Below are 18,436 nucleotides of genomic sequence, written 5' to 3' on the forward strand. Positions count from 1 at the left end.
CAAATTCCTGTCTCCAAACCTAAAGCTTTTCGCGCAAACACCTAAAAGAATCATAAACACACCAAACACGTCAGACACACAAACACGTCAAACGTCAAACACGCAGATGCTCTTATCTAGAGCAGCTCAGCGCTCATCAGTACAGAACACAGCTAGCAACCATGTACGTGCCACCCTTCCTGAAGCATGCGGATGTCTAAAAGGCTGTGGCGTAGCGGCATGTGGCCTGAGGGCTACCTGTAGCGCAGCGGGTACTCCTCTCCATCGGGCAGTGGGGGCAGCTCTGGGGGGGTGATGAAGACCGTGTGCTCGCTGCGGTGCGACTCGTCCACCTCAATCAGCCGAGTGTCTTCCAGCCTTTCGCTGTCCACCTGGGGGCGATACACAGACCATCACACACACACACACCTATACCTGTCTGAGGGAATAACCCTGTCCACTTGGGGGACTTTTGCCTGTCTGTTACCCGCGAAAACAAGTTTTATATGCCCCCGTACAGAGTCTGGCCTCTGTGACCCACCACCCACCTTTAAAAACCCAAAGACCCCCGTCTGAAAATATCGCTCACAAAGCAAACAAATTTACCTGTTTACATTACTCAACTTTTTCCCTGCTGGACTGTAATTATGTTCATATTCATATCTCTACAGAACCCACTCAAAAACAAGACTGGATCTCAAGCTACTTTATCTTGATAATACATTTCTAATAATAATGAAGGCCTGAGTATGTAATAGAGTCACACACCTCTGTACACTGCACATTCTGAACACCTAGCTGCATAACTCTCATCTCAGATGGAAAGAACACGTTGCAGCAGACAGAACAGGCCCAGCTCAGCACTAACACACACAGCCACCTCATTTCATTGGTGTACCTGTATATGTGTCATTGTATAACCTGTACCTGTATCATTGTACATCCTGTACCTTTGCTACTTGTTTAGCTCAAATGGGCTCAAAAACATGTTCTGAACTGAAAAACAGATATATAAATGTTGCAGAAAAGTTGAAAACAGGATGAATAATGGCTACATAAAGGTTAAAAAAGTTTAAATAAATAAGGGCCGTAAGGCTGTGTGCTCTGATTTACACAGCTGTACAGCTGTGAGGGCAGAAGCCTCCTGGGGATGACCAGTGGCTGTGAGCTCACTGTGGCAACACACGGAAACAGCAGGTGAGCCAGTTTTCTGTGCTCAGGAGACTCCGGTCCTCTCCCACAACGCAGAACACCAGCAATTCCTAAACCAGGGGGAAAGGAGTCCTAGGGGGGTGCTTTTTTATTCTGTAAATCAATGAGCCTGCAAGAATATTTACATTTTATGTAACATTCAATGGACAATAGAGTTTTTATGTTCTGTTTTGTCCTAGCAAATGTCATATGATCACAGGAGGCGTCTGCCAGATGGGAGTAATTATGGGTAGGCCCTGAGCTGCGACAGTTTGGGAAACACTGGGGTCAGCATTACAGCAACAAGCCTCAGCCAGCGGTATGACTAAGCCCTCCACTGATTGAATATGAAGGATCTGAGCTCAGCTCGGAGGTAGAGGCCAAAATCTCACCGAGCAGAACGGACTCCATTGTTACAGCGCAGCATCCCTCCATAGCTTTTAAATGACAATTAAATGTCAAAAATTTGGAACTTACATATTCTAAATTACGGATGACACTTAATCTCATCCATAGTTATTTTTTTAAAAGTTATTTGCATTTGTACTATATGACTGTTGTGCATTTTTTTCTTTTTGCTGTCTCTTACATGTATTACATGTATACACACAGAAGTCACATTCTATCTGTAGAATTATTGAAGATGCTGCTGATAATGATGATTGTGGTGGTGATGATGATGATGAAGAAGGTAATGATGATGTAAGAGCAGTTAAAGTAGCTTCCTGGTGATTCTCTCTGCAGCCCACACTCACTAAAGTCAACACTGAGAATCTGCATCTGAGACTCCATTCTGCTGCTGACCTGTTACAGTAGCTCAGCCCTTCAGCCAATCAGACACACATCACACAGATGACGCCTGACCCTGGGAGACATGCTGTGGCTTATCAGGCACACAGACCTGGTCTTTACCGAGGTTCACATGGGGGTGTGTGTCGTTTAAAAAACAATACAAGCACTGTCTGTTTCCAACACTGTACCAAAAAAGCAGACTGGCTATCTCTATTCCTACCATAGAAACCAATGCTCTCTCATTAGTACTGATTATCTTTATTTGTCTGACAATACTGATGGGTCTTTACATTTAAGGGATCTGTCCCTGTGCTGTGTGACCTGTCAAATGCCATAAGTGAAGTCAAACTTACAGAGGGAGCTGTGTACTCTTTCAACCCGCAGCACAGCTCTCCTGACCTTAGCAATAAGTGCACTGGGAAGTGTTTCAAAATGCTTCAGTGTAAATGGGATTTGTCATGGAAAAATAAAAACAATAAGGAGTGCAATCATAATGCATAATTAGGGCAATGACTGGGGACTGGCTCTGTAGACTCCCTGCCTGCCTTAAAGTGCTGTGATCTTGGCTTTAGTTCCAGCTGACTGTGCGGGCCATTTAGTCCATCTTGGAGCTTTCTGCTGGCGTAAAGGCTGACGCTTTTCTGAAGCGGAAGCCTGCTCTGCCTCGCCGCAGGGGTAACACAGAGCAGTGCTGTCATCTACTGTATATTCACCTGTCATGTGTCTTCTAATTGGCCCTGTCATCTGGCCCCGCCCACTGTCTTAGCCAACTGGCTCTGTCAACTGGCTCAACCTACTGTTTTAGCCTATCTCATCCTGAAGGCCCAGTCCGCTGACCCCACCCACTGGCTGAGCCAAGCCAATTGGCTGAGCCAACTGAGTCATGACATTACAGTTCTGTTTATCCAGTAACAGTGGGGAAAGGCTTTGCTTTGACGACCTTAGCGGAGCACAATGGCCAACCAGAAGCAACCCAACACTGTGAGAAAGCCCATGCTCTTGGCTGCCTGAAGGGGGCACTGGTTCCTGGTCTGGAACAGTATTCCACAGGGATGTCTAAATTATACAGGTCACACAGAGACCACAAGTCCCCACCACACCCAGCTCACATCAGCAAGGCAGTAAAAAGACTAGACCAGAGTGAGTCACACCCACCCTGGTAGACATAGCCTGTGTCGAGTCTCAGACCTACTCCAGTCAAGTGAGAATAGCACACCACCCTCTCCTCCCATTCGCATCAACACAGACATCCAGTATGACCTTCCAGACAGACCTTCCCAGTATGAAATATGTGATCTGCACAACATCCAAGAAACAATTCAGAGCTTACTGAAGCTGGACCAGCATAAACTCCATCAATGTTAACAGCAGGCTTCAACAGTCCCACTTCATCCTCCAGAGAAATTACAGAGACCCTGTGAGAGACTCCAAGCTGAAGGATATTGTTTTGAGTGCCAGTGTGGACATATCACCAGTCAATATAAGACAGCACTGACACCAAAAATGATGAATTACTTTCCAAGCTTTTGTGAGTTTTTTTCATTCATTTAACCTCTTGAGAATTCTAATTACAGATAGTTCTAGAATGTTCCTTACAGAAGTTTCTATGGAGAACCCTGTGAACATTCTGTCTGCTGCCTTCAGCGTCAGCATCTCCAGTGACCTGCAGGTAGAAGTCAGAGATGTGCCATGCCAACGCCAGCTTACCTTTCCTCCTTTGTCTGCACCAGACTCGGTGCTGAAGAGCTTCCCACACAGGGAGTCAGAGTAGAACGAGGGGCAGGAGGGTGAGAAAGAAGCAGATCAGATTAGAAACAGATATCTGAAGGAGAGTAGACTCAAGCAAGACCCACTCAAGGAGGCAGAAAGTGCGAATGTGGAGAAGAAAAACAAAGGATGTTTAGTAACAAAGGCCAAGTGAAAGGAGAAAACAGCTGCAGTCCCACCAATCAGCATTTTCTGATTCCTGCTACAATAAGCTGGTGTGGATCTGCACCACCATCACTTACCAACCTTTTCTTTCTCCACTGAGTTACTAAACTCACTGCAGGAGAAACGGGTCTGAGCCTCTTGTTCTGGTGTGGGTGCGCACTGGACCAGCACCACAGACAGACAGGAAATATCAGGGCCATACGAGGCTGAAACATTCACAGACTTACTTTCTCCACGCAGTCGTCAAAGAAGGCCAGGCTGGCGTCCTTATCGCTGACGAAGGAGCACTCCTCGATGAAGCGGATGAACATCTGAGTCTTGGTCATGAGAGAGTAGAACTTCTGGTGTGAGCGATCCCGACTCCTGAGGAAGCCTGCAGAGGACAGAGGAGGTACAATGTGGACAGACAGATTGACAGAATTCTACTTGTGCCACTGCAGTATCTCTAACACACCCACAGTGACACACACACACACACGCGCACGCACACGCACACGCACACGAACCAGAGAGTTGGGCTGTTGTGCCCTGTGAAAGCTTCTTGTGTGGGTAGTAAAATTGGCCACTTATTAACTTTAGGTATCACCTGGGATAAGGATGTTAGCCAAGCAAATGAACAATAATAATTACACTGAGCAAACTGCTCATTAAACATCAGGATACGCAGGTGTAGGTAGACCCCCCGTTTCACTTTCAGCTTTTTTTGAAGTCTGTATTGTGTTAGCTTTAGAGTTAGATGACCTGATCCTGGGTGATGTTGTGCTGTGGTGGAATTTTACAGATCAGAAAATGTCAGCAAACACTGACAAGCTGTTTATCACAAAACACAGCCATGGAAAAAAAACATTAACATGCGTGTTCAGACCTGTGCAAACGCCTTAAAGTATTTACAGTGAACACATTTACTGTTACTCCAATGAGCTTTTAGATTAGGGTTGTAGCTAGGCTGTCATTGGCTCAGGCTAAGTCACTACACAAACCCAAAGCCAGCCATCTGTGTCAGGGTTTTGCATCACAATGAACATTTTCATTTGCACCCCAGTGCATCTCAGATGTAACGAATGATGTCTTGCTTATCACTGAAGTCTGTGATTACAAACCATGCCTTTGTTTTCATGAGCTAACACCACAATTGCATGTTTATTTCTTAACACACACATGCACATACACACATGCACTTACGTGGAAACACACACACAGATACACATACATTCACATACAGACACACAAAACCACACACCCACACACAAACACAAACACACAAACACACACACACGCACGCACACACAACACAAACACACACACAAACACGCACACAAACACAAACACGCACGCACACACCCACGACCCGCATCTGTCTGCTGCAGTGATTACGTAACAGCACTGCCAATGCATTACCGCAGTAACTGGTCCGGAGCTGGGATGAGCTCACAAAACTGCTATCAGGTGTGATGTCATCCAGATTCCTGCCTGAGCAGCTGCTGGCCTGCCTCTGCGGAGCGCTGAAACCGCCTGGCACCCCCGCCCCCTTCCCGCATACCCCTCTCAATCTTACTGACTTATTCATAAGAAATGAGAGGCATTTTATGAGAATTTGCACATATTAAACACTGCCATCTGTCATGACTCACGCCCAGCTGTCCACAGGGGAGCAGAGAGGGGGGAACGCATTATACATCATTATTACCATTATTACCACTGAAGACACCCCTGCCAGCGAGGCATAACAGCATCATTCACACCTTTCACACAGGTCTCTGCCTCTCCTACCTAAAACCCACACTAACCCTAACCGTAACCCACAAGGTAAGAACACACACCTCTTTTATTTTCAGTCAGGTCCCTTCACACAAAAGGTCTGTTTATTCAGCCAATATGATACATCAGTGCCACTGACGTTCATCGTTGATTAATTGGTTCGTTGATTCATCATTGCCTCTCAGACTTCCAACTGCGTCTATAAAGCAGAATTGGGCAGGGTGCTGTGGGGCCCGGGTGTGAGAGGAGGGCAGGCAACACCCACCTTGCAGGTCGAACAGGGAGCTGGCGTCCGTGGCCTTCTCGGAGGGCGCCTGGGTGATGGGGCGCAGGAAGGAGCGGTAGCCCTTGAGGATGGCGGCCATGAAGCGCAGGAAGGCCTCCTGGATCTCCAGCTCCAGCGTGTGCAGGCTCTTTCCCCCGGCCAGCTCCGGGTCGCTCATGGCCAGGTCCATCAGCCAGTCCTCTCGGGGTCTCTGCTGCCCTGCGCAGAGCCGTGCGCAAACGCAGACGCATCAGCAACAGTCCTACAGCAGGGGGCACTCAAGGGTCAGCACTGTGCCACAGCGGTTGCGGGTTTGAATGCTTGCCAGAACACTGCTGTTGTTGAACTGGGTGCGGTCGTTGGGCAAGGTATTCAGCTGCATAAATGGATATCTATACATTCAAAATGCATTTTACTGTATGTAAGTGTACTGTACAAATTCCAATGATACATCTCCTTCCCACGCAAGGGCACCTCACACCAATTTAGACATCAAGAGGGAAATCTAAAAGTGCTTTGATCGGCCTTAGGAATGATTCACACAAGACCAAGCAGGGATGCTGAGGTTTCTCTGTAACATCACACACACTGCAGGAAGCTAGCCGCAGGTGCACTGAAACTCTTGATCTGGTCCTGCCTCTGCTATGGATGTACAAAGAGAGTCTTTTAATCAGAGCCATGTACTCTGCTGCTGCCGCTGCCGTGTTAAGCTGAGAGCCCAGGGGCCAGAAAGGATCAGTCACTCAGTACTCATTTAAAACCTCACTATGTAAGAAGCGGCTCAATGTAGATCCAAAGCATTTCTTCTGATTCTGTGCGCCAGCACAGACACACCACCATGCCTCCCTGTTTAAATTCTGCCAGCCATGAATAAATGAGAGGACAGCGCCGATACAGTAGCTCAGAGAGAATACATGTTTCTAAATCGACGTTCACCTGCGACAAATCATTTACGACCGCCGTGCGCGTGCTGTATCTTGTTTCCGTTCCAGAACCACGCGGCGCACATGATTCTGGGGCAGCCTGGCCTGACAGTCTGCTGACAGATTCCTCCCCTGGCAGGCGGCATGACGGAAATGAGACCCAGCGGGGCGATCACACAGAAGGGGGAAATTCACGTGGTGGGGAGCAGGGGAGCAGAGTGCGGGACGCTACTGACCATAAAAGGAAAACTCGCCAAAAACCACCCGCTGGTGCAGAAGGTCTCCGAGACCTCTGAGGAGAGAATGGCCTGGCAGCTGCTTTGTGTCTAAATATACCGTCTCCTTCTCACTGCAGCAGGCCTGACACCAGAGGCTAACGCTGCGTTGAAGTGCGCCTTTAGTACCCCCGCTGCTTTCGCACCCACCTTCGGCCAGCTGCTGGTGCAGGCTGCTCAGCGTATTCATCAGGCTTCTGCAGGCCTTCTTCGGCAGGATCTTCCACGTCAGGGCTCTCTTATCCTCGTTGCTGGAAACACGGCATACGATCAGAAACACGGGCCCAAAACGAAGGGGCCAAGAGGGACTACACAACGGGACCTTCCTCCCTGCAAACAACTGACCCAGCATCAGTGGAATCTGTTTAAGCCTAAGCCCAGCTATTACATGGAAAACACACTGATTCCAGGTCATTTGCATGGGGGCAGAATCTGAGATCACAGAAAAGCTGAGCGTGTGTATTACAAAAATATCCGCATGGAAACAAACACTGATTGCTTACTAGTTCCATCTGTGGAATGACATTCCTTTTCTTCAAGACAAACAACTAACAGTAAGAATCACAAATAAAGGGGAGAATCCATACAACTTGCCTATCACACAAAATAGGAGAAGTACTTTTGAACAGATGGAAAGATCTGAGAGGTGAAGTGGGTGTGGTCTAACATTAGAGATGCGTGGGGTCTGACAGGTTAGGGGGTGGGGCCTGAAAGGTGGAGGTGGGGGGAGCAGGAGGACAGCTATCCGGCAGGGCGCCGGACGAGATGAGACTGACATTGGCAGGACTCACTGGGAGATGGTGTTGGTGTCCAGATCCACACAGCTGACGTCTGGCGGGGGGTCGTAGAGGTCAAAGTAACGGGAGTCAACACCGACGATAAAGGGGCAGGGGGCGCTGAGCACGTCGGCGAGAGCCAGCGGGCACAGCGGGATGTAGGGGCACGGCCAGTGGAACGGGAAGATCATCTGGGGAGAGACAGAAATCTTCTGAGCGCCTCCCGGCCTCGGCCAGACCTCACCTGAACTCACCTGCTCTCACTAGCACTGCTGACCTCACAGCCTCTCATCACAGAGGCAGGAGCTGCCAGGACAGAGCAGGAGTTCTGATGGTTACAATACTTGTTACAGTGGTTTTGCTAGCAGTAAGAGTGCTACAGAGATGTAGTTACAGTACTATTTCTTATGAAGGACCATCTTCATACATTTTAATATGGCAATATTAGCTCTAGGTATGGTAACACAGGAGGAGCCTATGGCCCTACAGTATACGGTGCTTCTGCACTTAAAATGTGTTACATATTGAGCTGGTCCTGAAGGTTCCTGGGTAACTGCTGCTTCCAGCTGTTTGTGTTTTGAACAGCATCCCTGTTTATGACGGCGTGTTTGCTGTTCCTCTGCTGGCGGTGCTGCCTGTTTTCTATGCCAGTAAAGTATTAAGGACTTACAGACACCAGAGCCTCGGTCACGCTGGTCAGGGCGGACGGGCGCAGCGAGTGGACCAGGATCTTGTGTTCCGTGACGGCAAATACCAGCAGGGTGACGGCGTTCTCCGGGCCCAGGTTCTGCAACAGCGTGGAAAACCTCCCGCCACTGAGACACACACACACACACACACAATCTTAAGGTTAATCACCATTTCTGTAACATAAACGCATACTGCACATACGTACATAAACACATGCATCACACAGAGTTTTCAGAAGTGCATATATTCATATATTCACAGACTCTTCGATGTGCTGCTCCGCAGACTGCACTACACTCTGCTGCTGTGTCTGACGTACCTCAGGGGCAGCGGTGAGGACACGGGCTGGCTTAGCATCAGGCTGTCATGAGGAGAGAGCTGTGGAACAGAGAGACAAAAAGAGTTACACACCATGCAGTCAACACAGAGGGCTAAACAGCACACTGACCAACAGGGGGCAGCACAGAGCACAAAGCACTGAACACGATGCTACACCAACCAGCAGGGGTTAGTGTAGTCCCAAGAGGGCCCCGCCCTTCTGCAGCTCACCTGCACTAAGATCCGCGGTCTCTGGGATGAGGGAAACGGCACTCTATGCATGAAGTGGGATATATGCCTATGGAGAGGAGAAAACAGTGTGTTAGCATGGTGACAAAAAACAGCACCCTGATACAGCAAGATAGGACAGCATGGTGACACAGTGGCAAAACACAGCTCATAACTGTAGATCCCACAATTACAGCACACTCTGCTCTGCTTAAAAAGCCCCAGGGGGGGCAGAACACTCACTTCTCAATAGGCAGCGCGTGGGGGCCGGAAATGGAGTAGCGGTAGAGGAAGGTGAGGAACTTCCGGAAGGCGTCGAAGAAGGGCCAGTGTGACAGCAGGCAGATGCACTTGTTTGTATGCACAGCCTTGGAGTCCCCAGATCTGCGCTCACCGTTCAGGCCCAGCAGGACGCGCTGTTTCTCCGTCAGGCACTCCTGCGGGTAGGACTCGTAGAACTGTATGGCAGCTCCGTACACCTGCAGATACACACGCACACACACACACACACACGCACACGCACACACACACACACACACACACACACACACACACAGCGTCAGACTGCAGCAGGGTCATTCAGGCAAGGGCAGGAGACAGAATGTTCTCCAGCCCAGACACGTTGCCATGCACACAATCAGCTGATGCTGAGTGTCTGAGGAGCTATAGCTGGGCGTTGATCACCTCTGTCTGCCGCTGCACTCACTCTGATGTTTAGGGATCAGCTCACCTGGTGGTTTCAACCCCACTGCCTCACAGAGCAAAGCCCAAGAGAATGAAAACATACTTCATCCCATAAACCCCTGAATGAATGGTGACCCCTGTGCAACAAGCTCAGCTTGTGTGATGACTAGAAAGGTAATACTGCCACATCAGGCACAACTGAATAAACAGGAATCAGCTGGTAGAGGGGGATCGTGACTAAAGCTGGCACAGTGTTAATGCTGATGAAAAACAGGCTCAGGACAGGTATCAGTTTAAAGGTGAGTTCTCTGCCTCCCTTTGCTCACAGGCCACCGCTGCACCTTTTAATGAAAAAAATATAAATTATAATAAAAACCCACAGTGGCGTGCCCTCCCAGCATTCCGGGAAACATTAATGCAGCACAAACCAGAACCAGCCTCCTGAGCTTAGCCACATTTTTTGGGTCATTTCCTCACCCCCTCCTACCTCTGAGAGAGGGGGAAAAAGGGAACGAGTGACTAGGAGAGAGGGAGGGAAAGGGGGAGAGATTAAAAAAGGGAGAGAGGGAAACAGAGGAGAGAAGAAGAGACAGAGTGAGAGTTGGGGAGAGAAAGAAATATGGATAGAGGAAGAGATGGGATGAGAGATGGAGAGAGAGACTCAGAGAGGGAAAGTTGGGGAGAGAAAAAAAGAAAGAGGGAAGGCGGGATGGATGCGAAGTGAGAAAGACAAGTAAAGAGCGGTGCAGAGAGGGGTAGCACTGTCTCTGTGAGTCTGCAGGTTGACACGCTGAATTAGAGGAGCTATGCCGTCTCTATAAGGCAATGTGCCAGGTACTCCAGCACCTCACTCTGCCCCTGCGGTGAAGCAGAGCTCTGACTTCAAACAAGCCTCTCGGCAGCCGGCAGGTACTCTCCTATTCAGCATGGGTTCAACCAAAAGTCACACAAACCCAAACACTGGGGCTGGAGCTCGGGGGTCAGGTGAATTGTGGAGAATTTTGGGAAACCATTTTCTCCCCATTCAGTTATCTTTCCAGTGAGGGAGAAACATAATGAGGTAAACCTGCAGAGACTTCCTCTGCTTTTTAGAGGTAGTTATTTGTTTAAGTCAGGCTCTGGTTTCAAGGAATATTGAAGAAACATATACAAAACCCTCTCAGAGCCCCAGTGCCCCACTTTTTGCCCTTACACAAGCAAAATCTGTATTTTGGGGGGGGGGGGGGCTTTTTGTAAAACACTTCATGAACACATGACTTTGAGGCAGAGCTACGCAGCTGCAGAGCATGTAAATGAGTCTGTGTGTGTAACTATATCTGTGTGTATGTGTGTGGTTGCATTTGTCCCACTTTCACTGCAGAAGTGTGTATGCACCTCTGTGCTGCCTATGTGCCTCTGTGTGTGTGTGGTGTGCATGTGTGAGTGTGTGTGTGTTTGTGTGGCTGTGAGCTGTATCCCTACCCTACCTTTTCCCCAGAGGCTCCGGTTAGGACGAAGGTAGAGAAGACGGGCAGGGAGTACTGGGTGTTGGGGGGCCAGCACTCAATGGTTGCCCCCATGGGGAGGCAGAAGAGTGGCACAGACTCAGGAAGTGGGAATGACTCATAGTCCAGCTCAGGATACCTGCAGATCAAACCTGCACCAGACAAGAAAGAGCATGAGAGATCACGAGGCCCACCTTCTCACTGAGGAATCCACTCACACAGCCTCCTCCCACTGCACACTGCCCTCCTACAGAAGACTCCTGCAATAAGGACAGTTAGCACAGGAATTTGATTTGATTTGATAAACCCAGAAAACAGCACTAACAGCACTTCTCCATTTGGCAAAGGCTATCTCAGAAATGGTTGCAGGAGACAGGGAGCAGAACTAGAACTCCATTACTGACAGGGAACAGAACCAGAACTCCATTACTGAAAGGAACAGAACCAGTGCTCCACTACTGCCAGGGAACAGAAAAAGCACTCCACTATGGTAAGAGAGCAACACCAGCGTGCCATTACTGCCAAGGAACAGAACCAGAGGTCCATTAATGTCAGGGAACATTAGGTTTCCTGAGCCCTTACGACATCCAGGATTCACAGGCATGAGAAAAGCCATTTTACCATGACCCACAAATGGCTCCTAAGAGCGTTAAGACTGTAACGCTTCAAGACCAGTGTTTTTACAGCAACGGCCGACCTCCGCCTGCAAGCTGTCCAGCTGTTCTCATCTCCTTTTACAGCTCCTGACCATACGCACTTACCTCATTCTTTCACAAAGACTAAATCTGTTCTCACACATTCACAGTGGCAAAATCCAATTCACACTCTGCACATATAAACCCATCAAAAAGTGTCATATGGTAAAATCCAAAAATACTAGGGATATACCTTCATATATAAACACTGACATATACATACATACATACATACATATACATAAAAGTTTTCTTCATTAACTACAAAATAAAGGTAACATCAAAGCTTTCAAAATTACCCCCGAAAAGACAAAACAAAGAAATAGAAAAGAGCAGATGACCAGTTGAGTCTCCATCTGGAAAATTTAAAGGCTCAGGGTTGTCAAGAGTGCAATGGAGCAACTCTTACAGCTGTAGTTACACTTCAGGGGCAAAGATCACCCACCTGCTTTATATGCGATTGTATTGGTTTTGGCCACAGACTTCTTGTAGCACAGGTACATTGAAGACCCCCACTGTGGAGTGAGAAGAGAGAGGAACACATTCCATCACTGCAGTGTCAACTATGTTCAAGTTCACACTGTTTACAACCATCCACACCTATTTCTCCACCCCCCCCCCAACCCCCCCCCAGGTCCCAATCACTGGGTCACTGATCCACTGAAATTGAGTGATAGTCACAGAACACAGAGGAGAGGCTCAGCTGGTTAACATGGTAGGTAAAAACGTGTGAAGCACTTACAGGTGGGAAAGAGCCCTGCAGGGCCATGACTGGACAGAAAATCCTTATGGGGTGTGGTCAAGGGTTATTCATGCCCTGCCTCTGTCTCCTCTCCTGAGAGTGTAATACCCCCAAACATTGAAGGCACTTCCTATCCTGATCCCCACACACACACCGCAACAGTGTCTTGGGAGCTGTGTGACCACAGCGATCGGAACTGACCGTGCTGACATAGCAAAGGGGGCTTTTTATAGGACGCCGGAGCACGGTCGATGAAAAACAATCACAGCCAAACATGGTGGGGGGAGGGGTGTCCCGATGAACGGAGCAGGTGAGGAGACAGATAAAAGCCGAGGAGAACGGAGGCTGGGTCAGAGGTTTAATTGCTCCAATCAGAGTCGGCGTGGACGGGGAATGCAATCATTGCAGCTAATCAGATGGAAAGGAAAGCCAACAGCTAGAAACACATTCTCTCTCCCGCTCTGTCCCCCCCTCGCCTCCCGGGTCTGACTTTGTCTCCCTCTCTCATGGGTATCTGCTCCGCACCTTCAGGTCCTGCAGATGATTAAAGGCCTGCATTGTGACTCTGTGACAGTGAAAGTCCAGAGGAAGATATTTCTGCGCTCTGTGTGAAACCTCAGGCCCGTTAGACTGCAGACCAAACCCTGACAGGCGCTGCCAGTGGACCACACTCCATGGTTCATCAGCTGAAAACAGACAGCTCAAGCACAGTGCTTTCCCCTCTCACCCTTTCTGCATTTCGACATGGGGAGGTGAAACTAAAGGGCTGGTACTTAGGAGAAAGATAATTACCTAATTATTCTTTACTGTGTACAATATATCTGATTGGAGCATTAAAAGTATTTTATGTTATTCACTACCGCTGGAAGAAAGGGCCACAGAAACAGCAGTCACTCTCTCCCTCACTCACACATTGACTCACTCATTCACCCACACCCCTGGTGAGTGGCTCATGCAGTAACAGCATTCTACCACTAGAGGTCACATCTATTGACCTATTGTTTGATAAGGAGTCAAAACGTGATTGAAACTAAACCCTACTCACTAGAAAGCATGTAGTTGGGCAATAACAATTATATGACTTTCAGAGGCTAATCTGGAGGCCTTTGGAGGCTAATTTGTAAATTCTTGGCATGTTCCAACAAAACACTTTCCAAAGGTTTTGCTTCCTCATAGTCACTCTAGGTGCATTTTTGTGTACTGAGAGCCTGTGTGACCACGGTCTCTCACCATGCTGCTGTTGAGGTTCTTCTCCACTCTGCAGAAGGTGTGGGGGGGCGTCTCCCCCTTGCCGGGTATGATGACGCAGATGTCGGTGACAGCCAGGAGGCCATGGGAGGGGCAGCTGGGGGCACGACGGTATGTGATGTAGATGCGCTGGGACGAGGAGCCACTGATGTTGGCCGGGCGACCAGAAGGCGTGGTCTGGATGATGTCACAGCCCTGCTTCAGGCGCTCCTTCCACTCGTAGAGCACTCTGGGTAATTTGCAGAAGGTCAGAGCTGTGTTAGATGACACTCGCACAGACATTCTACACACACATCAGATATTTTGCTCCCTGTGATTCGCACTGGAAGCTCTGCAACAGCCACTGTGTGAGCTACAAGCATTCTGATTTGCTGTCTTATCATTGTCTAAAACTGAACAATGTTTGCTTCCACAGCAACACGGACCGCACCAGAACCTCCTGCTACCAACTGGCACCTCCTAAACAATGGAGTACAGACAACAGAAAGAACGCGCAAGCTAACTCTCTGGTCAAAATATGCAGAATATGTGTCCCACATGTGACTAAGCACCACCTTGCCGATCATTTCAAATTATGAACATAGTTTGCATCTTTTGCCCTGAGAGGTTTTAGCAGGTGGTCTACTCATCAAACCAGAGAGGGGTGAGGACTAGATCCAGCCAGTATAGCCTCTCATTCTACCATTATGTCAATGCAAATGACTGCAGAGTTAAAGAAAATCAGCCTGAGAGGGCTTATCTGGGGAACTGAATGCTTTTTGCCTCATCAGACAGATTTCATTAAAATACGAAACGAAACCACCACTGCGCACTTGAAGGCTTACATCCCTTCCCCCAATGAAGGGACTATAAAAATGTATGAAGACAAGATTGGGTAGAAAGCACGAACTGAACACAGACAGATAAAGTTATAAAGCAGAAACTGTACAGATAGGGAGTACATTTACTCAGCTGTTCAGTTAATCTGCAAAAACCCAGAGCCAGTGACACCTCTGCACGATCCCTGCTGAATGGCTGCTCGCATGCCTCCACACAAACAGCTTTCACCGGGACCGCAAAAATACAGGCACGTTCCATTACAGTCAACAGTGTCCTCTACACAGCCACCTGCTGTCGCCACGCAACCTTCTCCTCTCAGCGCAGTTGCCTAGTCTGGTATGACTTTTGCCCCGTCACTCTGCCAATTTCCACCCTTCCAAGCTAGTAATCCATGAAGCATTTCTCAGAACATAGGCCCGCTCCAAAGGCAAACGTTCCACACGATTCCCTTATGGTTGCACAATGCCACAATAGCTGTTATTTTAAATTAAATGTTGCTGCTCTGCTGCCGGTTATAATGACAAAGGGTAATACACTGACAAAATCAGGGAGATTACGGTTTCTTAAAGGTATGTTACATATTACATCACAGCATTTATAGTGTATTATTCAGAAGTTCCATCAGAGAACAGGTCGTGAATATGCATGAGACCATAACGGCAGAGGGAGATTAATTCTGAAATGGGCCCCCTCCTGAACAACACTATTAATAGGACAGATTAACAGTAGCTAACCCTATACGGCTATAAATCTTTCAGCCTGCATTAGCGCTGTAGCCTGTTCTGTCTGAACAGTAGAATCATTGTGTGGCCATCACAGACTGGACAGCTAACACACTTATTAACTCATTCATCAAAACAGACAGTACACCCACTGCTTCACCTCTTGAGCCTGGCTCAATACACCCACTGCTAAGGAGGCCCAGCACCAAGAGGACCCAGATACAAACCCTCTGACTGGATGTTATGAGTGGCTATGTTATGGGAGCTGCATTTATGGAAAGAGGCCATGTGGGAGAGGAAAAATACCACGAGTCCTCCTGAGTGCTCCAGGTCACTGCCAAATGTGCTGAATCACAGCTCAGCTCTGGCTGGGCGGCTCTGCAACCCCCCCCCCCCCCCCCGATAATATTTATCATGACCATAAAGCATCAAAATCTGTAAATCACTCATTCTCAGATGAACAGAGCTGGCCAACAGTTATTTATTGGTCTTGAACAGAGGTTTGACTGTAATATCAACGATAAATAAACATAACTATAAAGATAAAAATACATAAAATAATACAATGTAATGTTAAAATGTGCGATAAAATATCTACAGTAGAGAACAGGTAAAGGAGAGCAAGTGGGGCTTTGGGGACACACACAGGGCTGTCTAACCAAATCTCCACGGGAGAGTGGGGGGCGATATAAAAGTGTCTTGGGTTTCCCCTGTAACTCCTGCAGACTCTGGGGCAGACAGACACGTGATTCCAACCCCCACTGGAGAAGAGACCAGCTCAGATCTAGAGATAAAGATGAATGGACACAACACCCCCAAACCCTACAGGAGAAGAGACCAGCTCAGATCTAGAGGTAAAGATGACTGGATACCACACCCCCAAAACTGGTGAGCAGCACATGTAAAAGAGCTGCTCTCTGTGCTGTAGTACTGTTCTGTCTTTTTACTTGTTTGCCTCAGTGAAATGGAGTGGGGGTTGTCATCCTGTTTGTGGCTACACTTGAGAACAAGAACAATGATACAGTTTTTCCACATTTTTCTACCCAGATGTTTTTTTCTTAATTATTGCCCTTCCTGAAACAGGCTCCCAATAGGTATTGCAAAATGAGTGTTCTCTGTGGCAGCCTGTTTCTAGTTTCTGTTTGTAATGTTGATTTATTTTTACTAATAGCAGGGTGGTCTGGGCTGAGTGACTCACTGACACACACATACACGTACATGCACTCACACAAGCACTCACTAACTAATGTATGTGGGCCTGAAGTGGCACTTATCTCTGTCTCTGTCTGTCTCTACTGTTTGCCTCTCTCTTTCTCTCCCTGTTCCGTCTCTATCTCTCATTCTCCCTTCTCTCTCCTCATTCTCTCTTTCTCCCTTTTTCTCAAGAGAAAGATCTATCCGTCATTCTATTTACACAATACAAGCTGAGTGTGAGGCTGAGCATGTTCACACAAACACACAGGAATACACGCATGCATGTACACACGCTGCTTTATGACTGTTCTTCATAAATGCATCACAAACAAAGAGATGTCAAGGAGATAAGACAAAACTGTGACAGACACACTTGCTTGTAAAAGGCCCTGCTTGAAGGTCAATGTAAAAATGGGGACATTTCTGGGTTGGAATTTTTTTTTCAAAAGTGCAAATTTGTTTGAGATGAATTACAACTGACATTGTTTTCAATATAATTTGTGTTAATAGCCATGAATGGGTGAGTCACTAAATTATTTTGCACAAGAACATCTACGGCATTCTATTTTGGGGGTTTTGGCTACAGGAAATACCTATGCCAGCTGTGTGTACGCAGGTGTTGCTACAGTTACCCCAAAGAAACGTTCCTCTAGCACTAAAACATGCATACATTAACATTGTGGCACAATGGTTTAGAAACTGAAACTTTGTAACCTGATGTTTGTAGGTTTCTAAATTTCAGGTTCAGCAAGGTATTCTATCTGAATTGCATGAGTAGAACATGCAATAGTGTAAATGGTTCACATATAAAATGTAAAGTAAGTAAAGTACCTGGTCTCAGTGTATCAGCCCAGCAAATGACAACAGAAATTCCCCCTGGCTCCAGGTCACTGAGTACAGAACTTTTATGAATGTTTCAGATAACAACAGAAATTGCCCCAACCCTGGGTCAGTAAGTCCAAATCTTTTATGAATGAAACAAGACAACAAACAAATCCCTCTAACCCCACATCAGTGAAGATCTTTGAATGATTCAAATGTAAAAAAATAAATCCTGTCTCACCCTAGGCCAGTGAATACAGATGATTTTTGAATGATTCAAAGAGAAACATAAATTGCTGGCTCACCCCAGGTCGGTGAGCGGGGGCTTGTCCCGGCCTCTCCTGTAGCACAGGAAGATCTGCGGTCCCATGAGGCTGCCGCCGTTCAGGTCGGCGGAAAGGCCGGTGGGCGTGGCCTCCACGCAGGTGTACCCGGCGGGCACCTCCTCGCCCAGGGAACGCAGCACCACCGCCACGTCGGTGATGGGCGCCTTGGGCCGGGCTGTCTTGTGGCAGACGTCATCGAAGTGGATCTCCTCGTCCAGGGGCTTGGACGAGTCCGTCAGGCCTGCCACCACGAAGTAGTCCGCTACACGAGGACCTTTGTCCTCCATCACTGCCCATCCCCGCAGACTGGATCTGAGAGAGGAGGGAGAGAATGAGAACATAAACAGGAGACAGAGAGATGGAGAGAAGGAGAGAGGGAAGGCAAAAGAGAGAGGAAAGAGAGAGTAGAGGGAAAGAGATAGAGTCAGAGTCAGCTAAGCGATGCCAGACATACAGACACCCTGATCCCAGCACAGCTCTCATGGAATAATGACAGTACCCCAGAATGGATGGGGATACGGTGTACTGTCAATCACTGACTTTAACCAATTACAGGTGAAGTGACTGACATTG

The 18,436-nt window shown here is 47.9% G+C and overlaps 1 protein-coding gene across 1 annotated transcript in view; it reads right to left on the reverse strand.

Annotated features, from left to right (window-relative positions):
- The window catches only part of LOC118787822 (C-myc promoter-binding protein-like), a 35,283-nt gene extending 17,122 nt beyond the window's left edge, over window positions 1–18,161 (reverse strand). The window contains exons 1-14 of the mRNA XM_036543518.1: window positions 17,843–18,161; window positions 13,963–14,209; window positions 12,436–12,505; window positions 11,278–11,447; window positions 9,371–9,606; window positions 9,131–9,197; window positions 8,901–8,959; window positions 8,562–8,706; window positions 7,907–8,082; window positions 7,266–7,366; window positions 5,918–6,136; window positions 4,122–4,267; window positions 3,670–3,708; window positions 238–371 (exon numbers count right to left, since the gene is read on the reverse strand). Coding sequence (XP_036399411.1) covers window positions 238–371; window positions 3,670–3,708; window positions 4,122–4,267; window positions 5,918–6,136; window positions 7,266–7,366; window positions 7,907–8,082; window positions 8,562–8,706; window positions 8,901–8,959; window positions 9,131–9,197; window positions 9,371–9,606; window positions 11,278–11,447; window positions 12,436–12,505; window positions 13,963–14,209; window positions 17,843–18,150 — 2,117 coding nt within the window. The 5' untranslated portion in view covers window positions 18,151–18,161. The remainder of the gene's footprint in view (window positions 1–237; window positions 372–3,669; window positions 3,709–4,121; window positions 4,268–5,917; window positions 6,137–7,265; window positions 7,367–7,906; window positions 8,083–8,561; window positions 8,707–8,900; window positions 8,960–9,130; window positions 9,198–9,370; window positions 9,607–11,277; window positions 11,448–12,435; window positions 12,506–13,962; window positions 14,210–17,842) is intronic.
- Between the last annotated feature and the right edge of the window lie 275 nt (window positions 18,162–18,436).

This window comes from Megalops cyprinoides, chromosome 13 (assembly GCF_013368585.1).
Source record: "Megalops cyprinoides isolate fMegCyp1 chromosome 13, fMegCyp1.pri, whole genome shotgun sequence".
NCBI classification, from domain to species: Eukaryota; Metazoa; Chordata; class Actinopteri; order Elopiformes; family Megalopidae; genus Megalops; species Megalops cyprinoides.